This window comes from Geospiza fortis, unplaced genomic scaffold, assembly GCF_000277835.1.
Source record: "Geospiza fortis unplaced genomic scaffold, GeoFor_1.0 scaffold68, whole genome shotgun sequence".
NCBI classification, from domain to species: domain Eukaryota; kingdom Metazoa; phylum Chordata; class Aves; order Passeriformes; family Thraupidae; genus Geospiza; species Geospiza fortis.
Window position 1 is genome coordinate 1,171,174 of NW_005054489.1, and position 8,646 is coordinate 1,179,819.

Here is an 8,646-nt window from a genome sequence, read left to right on the forward strand (position 1 = left end):
CTGCTCTCAGCACAGTTCATTGTATTCCTGAGGAACAGAGAAATGGTCTCTGCAGCAGAGACCCTGAACTGTTTGTATGAGTTAAGGGGCACCTTGAAATTGTTTGGGGTATAGATGAGGTGGTTGTGCTGCTTTCCCTCAACAGACACATGTTCTCATCTCTTGCTTCTTTTCTAGCATCCACTGGACTCACTGAGGATCAGAAGGAATTCCAAAAAGTTGCCCTTGATTTTGCTGCCAAGGAGATGGCTCCTTACATGGCCAAGTGGGATGAGAAGGTAGGACAGCCTCACAAGGGTTGCACTGCTCCCTTTTTCCTCCCTTAGGACGTTGTGACCCACAGGTCTCACTGAGGGGTTCCTGCAGTAGCTGCTGCTGTAGCTGGGGCAGGGGAAATCATCAGAAATACCTTGAAGCATTCCTAGCCAGGTTATTCAATCACCTGGATCCTGGATTCCCTGCTGAAGATGGAATGTGTCTGTGTTGGTACCACCTCTTCTTTGACCCACCCAGCTGACTTAAACTCTTCAGGATGGTGGGACTCAAATTGGTAGCCCAGGGCTACCCAAAGGGACTGAACTAACCCTGAATATTCATTGGGGTATCTTTCCTATTTCCTATTTCCCAATAGGAAATATTCCCTGTGGAAACGATGAGGAAGGCAGCCCAGCTGGGATTTGGTGGGATCTATGTGAAACCAGATGTTGGTGGCTCTGGATTGTCACGACTTGACACCTCCATAATTTTTGAAGCTCTGTCAACAGGATGTACCAGCACCACTGCTTACATGAGCATCCACAAGTGAGTGTCTGTGCAGGGGTGGATGGTGTCAGCCTGGCTGCTCTGTGGGCTCTAAATCCAGCTGGAGGCAGCTCCCTGGCTGCTGCTCATTATTTATATATTTCAATGCTGACCTCGAGTACACACATCCCTGTGAGGATCCCTGGATGGCAGTAAACAAATAGGCCACAAGGACTGAGATGCCAGCAAGAAGTAATTTTAGCTTTGTGGCATGCAAGATGGGATTAAGTTCTGGATTTTGTTGTCTGCTCTGCCACTTAAGCTGTCTATAGATAGTAACCTGCCTGGAAAAAGCCTTTGTGCCTCAGCCGTGCTGTGACAGAGCCCAGAGGCACCACCTGACCCCAGGGCTGTGCTGCTTGTACAGACATGTCCAGTGACAGGTCACTTGGCACAGAGAGCTGCAATGATGCTGCTCTTTCTTCAGGTGCAGTTTCCTGAAGAGGGAGCAGGGCTGAGCCTGGAGAGGAGACTGAGGCTCTTAAACCTGCTGTTCCACAGGGCAGTGAGTCTGTGGTGAATGGAAGGTGTAACATTTTCAGGCCTCAGGGCTTGTGGCTCAGCTCTGTGGAGCTTTCCTTTGTTCAGCCAGGGATGTTCTTGTACAACTTATGTTGTTCCTGAATGCTGCTCCTTCTCTCCCACCCTATGTTGTTCAATCCTGAATGCTGCTCCTTCTCTCCCACCCCAGCATGTGTGTTTGGATGATCGACACCTTTGGCAACGAGGAGCAGCGGCGCAGGTTCTGCCCATCTCTCTGTAGCATGGAAAAGTTTGCCTCTTACTGCCTGACTGAGCCAGGTGAGCGTCCTCAAACAGGACATCTTCTCCTCTCTCTTTAACTGCACATGAACATCCTCAAACAGGACATCTCCTCTCTCTTTAACTGCACATGAGCATTGCAAAGGTCCTGACTGAGCCAGGTGACCCAAGGTCCTGACTGAGCCAGGTGAGCATCCTCAACCAGGCCATCTTCTCTCTCTTTAACTGCACATGAACATTGCAAAGGGCTGGAGGTGAAATGTTTCTTTCTATATTCGTTTGTGAAGTTGGGGAGAGGCAGATGATGATTGCTGAGATACTCGTGGTACAAACTCAGGTGTCAGGGTATGGTCCCAGGGAGAATTTGTAGGCTCTGGACCTTCTGCTTCACTGGCTGCTTCCTTGCTTCTCAAACAGGGAGTGGCAGTGATGCAGCTTCCCTGCTGACCTCAGCTCAGAGGAAAGGGGACTCCTACATCCTGAATGGCTCCAAGGTACCTCTTTGCTCCTGCTAAAGCTGCCTGGGTTTCACTGTCCTTCCCATTCCTTCTGTCTCCTCACCTCTGTGTATTCTCCCAAGGCAAGACGTGCTCTGCAGAGCTTTCACCAGCTGAGTCCCTAAACGCCTCTGGCTGTGGGGTCTTTGCTTCTCCATTTCTGTACCCTGCCAGCTGCTGCTGTGGGCTCAGGGATAGTTTACAAACCTCCCCGCAAAGCCTCACTTTTCTTGTTGTGCCCTCCTGCAGGCCTTCATCAGCGGGGGAGGTGACACCGATGTGTACGTGGTCATGTGTCGCACAGGGGGCCCAGGCCCCAAGGGCATCTCCTGCCTCGTGCTGGAGAAGGGAATGCCAGGGCTCAGCTTTGGCAAGAAGGAGAAGAAGGTAAGAGGCTTGGGTTGTGCTTCCTGTGTGCTTGAGGGAAGTGCAGGACAGAGATCACAGAACCACAGAATCATCAGGATTGGAAAGACCTCCAAGACCATTGAGTCCAACCTGTGACTGATCCTCACTTGTCTGCCAGAGCTCTGAGTGCCACATCCAGGCATTCCTTAAACACCTGCAGGGGTGATCACTCAAATACCTCCTTGGACAGCCCATTCCAATGCCTGACAGCCTTTTCCATGGAGAAATTCTTCCTGATGTCCATTCTGAGCCTCCCCTGCACAGCTTGAGGCTGTGTTCTCTGGTCCCAATGAGCTTGCCTGTGCAAAGCATTAGGGATCTCTTCATGGATGGGATTGGAGTCCCAGCCTGGCATGGTTTTACCAGGTGGTGAAGTTTGCCCAATACCCATCCCTTTGGTAAATGAAGGATTTTAGTCTCAGGAACATCAAGATAACTGGATTTGTGCCTCTTCTCAAAAACACCCATTCCAATTTCCACACTGAGGCCAAACCGTGCAGACCACGGGTGCTTTGTGGCAACTTGGCAGTGAGACCGAGGGGTTGGGAGCAGGCTGGTGGTTCTGTGTTGGAGCTGTGCTGCTCCTCAGGCAGTCTCAAAGGAGCTCTGTTTTTTCCCAGGTAGGCTGGAATTCCCAACCAACTCGAGCTGTGATCTTTGAGGACTGCGTTGTTCCTGTGGGCAACCGGCTGGGAGCTGAAGGGCAGGGATTCAACATCGCCATGCAGGGCCTCAACGGAGGCAGGATAAACATCGGTGAGAAAGCCAAAGAGAGCCAAGGGAGGAGGGCAGCACCTTCTTGTTGCCTGTCTGAAGTAGCTTCACCTTCACTCTGTGTCCTTGGCTTCTCCCACCAGCTTCTTGCTCGTTAGGAGCTGCTCACGCCTCAGTTCTCCTGGCTCAGGAGCACCTCACTGTCCGCAAGCAGTTTGGGGAACCCCTTGCCAACAACCAGGTAAGCCCTGCAGCAGCTCTGCCCTCCGGAGCTGAGCCCTTCCTCATCCTGGAAGGGCCATCCCTCACCTCACAGGGCCTTCCCTGGGGAAGTCAAGAAAATGTTTTTCCTAGTAAGGAAGCGTGTCAGACCTGAGCCTTTATTGTAGCAATGGTCCATTGAGTGGGGTAATAATTAGCATTGACTCCATGATTCCAGAAGGCTGATCAATTTCTCTATTCTATTCTATTCTATTCTACTATATACTATATTATACTATTATATATAATATATTATACTATATAATATATATTACAGTATATAATATATATTATACTATATAATATATATTATACTATATACAATATTATACTATTATACTATGCTGTATTATTATATTATACTTATTAAGAAGCTCATCACCCTTACAGACAGTCCGATCCAGACGGATCCAATTGGTCAATCCAAACACCATCCAGTGTCCAATTAAGAAACCACCTTTTGGTAACCAAATCCCCATAACACATTCCACACGTGCACAACACCAGGTGCAGCAAGTGGAGATAAGAATTATTTCTTATTCTTTTCTCTGATCTTCTCACTGCCTTCCCCAGGGAAAGTTTTCCTCTCTCTATGGAGAGAGCTGTGGCTACCAGCCCTGTCTGGTGGTGGTGGGGCTGTGTTTGCCTCTCTCTATCGAGCTATGGTTCAAGCCCTGCCTGGCAGTGGTGCGGCTTGGCTGAGACCCCTGTGAGGTGCTGATGGAGCTTTCCTGTGGCTCTGCAGTACCTGCAGTTCAGGCTGGCAGAGATGGCCACCCGGCTGGTGGCCGCGCGGCTCATGGTGCGCAACGCGGCGCGGGCGCTGCAGGAGGGCCGGGAGGACGCAGCCGTGCTCTGCTCCATGGCCAAGCTCTTCGCCACCGACGAGTGCTTTGGGGTAGGTGCCTCAAATTCCTCTTGGCATCCTTGTTAGAAGGTTGGAGATGCCCCCCTTAATGGCATCCTCATTAGAAGGTTGGAGATGCCCCTCTTAATGGCCCCCCTTGGCCGTGCTCTGCTCCATGGCCAAGCTCTTCGCCACCGACGAGTGCTTTGGGGTAGGTGCCTCAAACTCCTCTTGGCATCCTCATTACAAGCCTGGAGATGCCCTCCTTAATGGCCAAGGTGTCAGGGAGAAGTTTGATCTTTTCCCTGAAAAATCATAATGTCATATTTGTGAGGTACCCTGGATGGAGGAGGAATGAGTCTGACTCCACGTTCTTACAAGGCTAATTTATTATTGTATTATATTATATTATATTATATTATATTACATTACATTACATTACATTACATTACATTACATTACATTACATTACATTACATTCTCTTATATTATATTATATTAATTTAAAGATTAAGATTTTTACATTGGTGAACCAAAACCACTACACAACCCAAAGCCAACAGGAGTCTCATTTGAGGACAGGATGTTTTATAAGACATGTGGAGGCTGCAGGATTAATCTGAGAGATTTCAAACATCTTTCCACTCTTCTTCCTAGGGGGCCAAAAGAGAGACAGGACAGGGAGCAGAGCATTTCTATTTTCCAAGGAAAATTTGCATGTTGCAGAGTGATCATTCTTAGGTAGCAAGTCTTTTCTAGACCTCTGAAAAATTATGTTATTGCTTTGAAAATTATCTTATCACTGAAAAATACCTTACTTTGTTACTTTATCAAAATGCCCCCATAAAGAGAAAGCAAGAAGGGAGGAAAATAACTTGGTATTTCCTATCTCAGTGCCATTTAGAAGCTGTTTATGTGCTCAGCAGTTTGAATTTTTGCTGTTGTTCGTTTTCCATCCCAAACTGGGGGACCGGACACAGAGAGTCGCGTTTCCATGGAAACCAGCGCCCTGCCAGCCCCTGCCCTGAGTGGCCGCCAGGTGGCGATCGGGCGGTTCGGGTTTGCAAACCGCAGAAATGCAGCGAAAATCAACTTATTCCCTAAAAATACCCATCCCTGGGTGTCTATACCCATCCCTGGGCATCTCTGTGCCCATCCCTGGGTATCTATACTCATCCCTGGGTGTCTATACCCATCCCTGGGTATCTGTCTACCCATTCCTGGGTATCTATACCTATTCCTGCATATTTATACCCGTCCCTGAGCATCTCTGCACCCATCCCTGGGCATCTGTACCCATCCCTGGGTATCTGTACCCATCTGTGGACGTCTATTCGGATCCCTGGGTATCTCTGTACCCATTCCTGGGTATCTATACCCATCCCTGGGTATCTATACCCATCCCTGGGTGTCTATACCCATCCCTGGGTATTTCTGGGCATTGCTGTTCACACAAACACAGCCATAACATAAAACAGGGAAGGTGATTACACTGAGAGCAGCACTGATGGGGTCTGACAATCACACCACGTTTTTAAGAGATGAGATTAGGTGATCAGGGAAAAAAAGTGAGCCCAGGTTCCTGGGTCATTACTGAACTTCTGCCACTGTTGTGTCCTGCACGAGTCACCTCAGAGCAGTGTTATCCCCTTAGATCTGTAACCAGGCTCTGCAGATGCATGGAGGCTATGGCTACCTGAAGGATTACGCTGTGCAGCAGTTCGTGCGAGACATCAGAGTGCACCAGATCCTGGAAGGTAAAAGACACTCCTAGAACAAGTGAAGTTGGCAGTGGGGTTGGGAGGAAAACTCCCCTGGAGGCCCTCACCTTCCCACATGAGTCTGATTCTTGGGTTTCAGAGCCCTGCTCTGCTCTGAGCATGATGTGTGCCCTGTGTCAGTGCCCTGGTTGGGAGCTCTGGCTGTGTGAAGGCAGAGGAAGATATTTAGCTGGCTATTTTAAGAGTCTTACAGCAGAGGAATATATTTAGTTGTCATGTTAGCAGTGCCTCTGTCCAGTTTCATCCCATTACTTCTGGCCACGTGATGATTCTTCCTAACAATTCCTCTCCTGTGATTTTGGTCTGTTTGCACTCCTTGACATCGTGTCTCTAACAGTGATTTTGGTCTGTTTGCACTCCTTGACATCGTGTCTCTAACAGTATCTGGCCTTTTCTTATCTCAATTTGGCCTCCTAAATATTCTGTTTTCCCTGCTTTGAAATCCCCTCACCTACAACCAGGGTAGCTGGTAAGGGACATGCTCTGTCTTGCACCCAGTGGGTTTGCAGCCTGTGTGTGGTGTATGTGTTAAATGTACAGCAGAGAGCTCAGATGTTGCTGTAAATCCACTTCTGCTCAATGTCTGCTCCTGCAGCCTCCCAACACTCACATAAAAAGCAGCAACAGCAGCTTTCCCAAGCAATATGCTGGCCCTTGACAGTTGGGTTTTGGCCCAACCCCTCCTAAATGCCACTTCAGCTGGTGGGAAGAGCTCCTCTGTGCTGTAAACTGCACATCAGGGGAGAAATCTCTGCCTTTTGAGGAGGAAAATCCTGGACCATGCCTTAACTGTGTTTCCTTTGCATGCCCATCCTGCTGCAGGTACCAACGAGGTCATGAGGATGATTGTGGCCAGGAATCTGCTACAGGGCTGAAGCCAGGAGCCTTCAAATCCCTCCATCTGTTCCAGCCCGGCCTGTTTCCCTCCCCTGGCAGTGGAGAGGGGGATGCCCCAGTGGAAACAGCCTTCCTGCCTTACCCACAGCTGGCTGGCACAGCTGCACGCCGTGCCTGGCAGAGCTGCTGTCGCCAGGCTGGCATTGTGCAGCCAGAAATCACAGCTGTCAATCCAAGCCTCTGTCTCCATACCCTGCTCCTGGCCTGCCTGCCACACGTCCTCCTTGGGAAAACAAACACCAGAGCTGCTGCTCACCTCTGAAATGGGAACTTCAGGCAGAGGTGAGCCCATGGGATCACTGAAATCTTTATATTGTAGGAATTAACTGCTCACAGCACCCCTGGGAACTGATGATCACAGGCTCTAACCAGAGGGTTTTTATCCCCTCCTTTAGCTAGAAGCACTCCCTCTTTTCCCAGCAAACTTTTCCTAATGTTTCCTAAACTTTTCCCAGCCACTGCTTGTTCTCTGTATTCCTACCACATCTTGGTGCTTAATCTCAAAGAAGCCTTTGCAGCACAAAAGTGCAAATGAAATACTAAGGTTATGTACAGAAATATTGAGCTCTGTGGCCTCCAATCAGTAAGGCTGTGAACCATGTAAGGGGAGTAAAAATACTGGTAAATTAAATTGTTTTTTCCTTTCTGATTTGGAATCAATAAAGCAATGATGGAAATGTTACTGGAGTGGAAATTAAGATGATTTCCTTCTGTGGTATTTCAGGTGTTTAAACAGAAGTAACAGGGAATTTTTGAAGTAGGTGTTGCAAAATAGTTCTGCTTGAGGGCTTTTTAGGTAATGTCTTTGTTAACCCCTTCAGGTCAGCCAGCTCTTTTTTCTCAGCAGTACTTGGCAGGGGGAAGATGACAGAGATTAGCAGCAGAATCATGGAATGGGATAGGTTGGAAAGGACCTTGAACCCTTAAACTCATTCCAGCCCCTGCCATGGGCAAGGACACCTTCCACTTGTTTGATCTCAGTTCCTACTGCTGCTGGCAGGCCCTGAATGTCCCCTCCCCGGGTTTATTGCACATTGAATTTGCCCCACAGGGCAGCAAGGGCAGTTTAAAGGACAACCACCAGTGCCTCAAAGAGAAACAGCCCCTTGCCCACAGGGGAGACCCTCTGCCTGCCCAGGGGATGGGTGTCCTGGGCTGGGAGGGTCTCTGGGCAGTGGGAAGGGGTCTCTGGCTGGCAGGGAGGGGTCTCCAGCCAGAGTCTCTGCCCAGGGTGCCTGTCTGAAGTCTCTCTCCAGGATGTCCATGGGGAATTTCTGGCCAGAGGATCTGTCTGGGGTCTCTGTGCCAGTGGGGGACTCTGTCGAGGGCCTCTCTGTGGGGTCCCTGCCTGGGGTCCCTCTGTTGGGGTTCTCTCCCGGGCGTCCCTGGCCATGGTGTCAGTCTGGGCTCTCTCCTGAGGCTCTCAGTCTGTACTCTCTCCCAGTGCTCTCTATCCATGTTCTGTGTCCCAGCTGTCAGTCCCATCTCTCTATCCATATTCTCTGTCCCATATTCTCTGTCCCAGCTCTCTATCCATGTTCTCTGTCCCATCTCTCAGTCCCATTTCTCAGTCCCAGCTCTCTATCCATGTTCCCTCTCCACATTCTCTGTCCGTCTCTCCGTCCCCCTCAGGCCGCTCCCTCTCACGCGCCGCTCCCTCTCACGCCCCGCCCCCTCC

At 49.6% G+C, this 8,646-nt stretch overlaps 1 protein-coding gene across 1 annotated transcript; it reads left to right on the plus strand.

The window, feature by feature from the left end:
* Nucleotides 1-7,650, plus strand: ACAD8 (acyl-CoA dehydrogenase family member 8). The gene is made up of 10 exons (XM_005428516.2): nt 1-278; nt 632-801; nt 1,493-1,602; nt 1,981-2,057; nt 2,310-2,447; nt 3,089-3,224; nt 3,326-3,423; nt 4,189-4,341; nt 5,945-6,047; nt 6,894-7,650. Exons 1-10 carry the CDS (start codon nt 150-152, stop codon nt 6,944-6,946), a joined length of 1,167 nt encoding a protein of 388 aa, XP_005428573.1. The 5' UTR covers nt 1-149; the 3' UTR covers nt 6,947-7,650.
* The last annotated feature ends 996 nt before the right edge of the window (nt 7,651-8,646 follow it).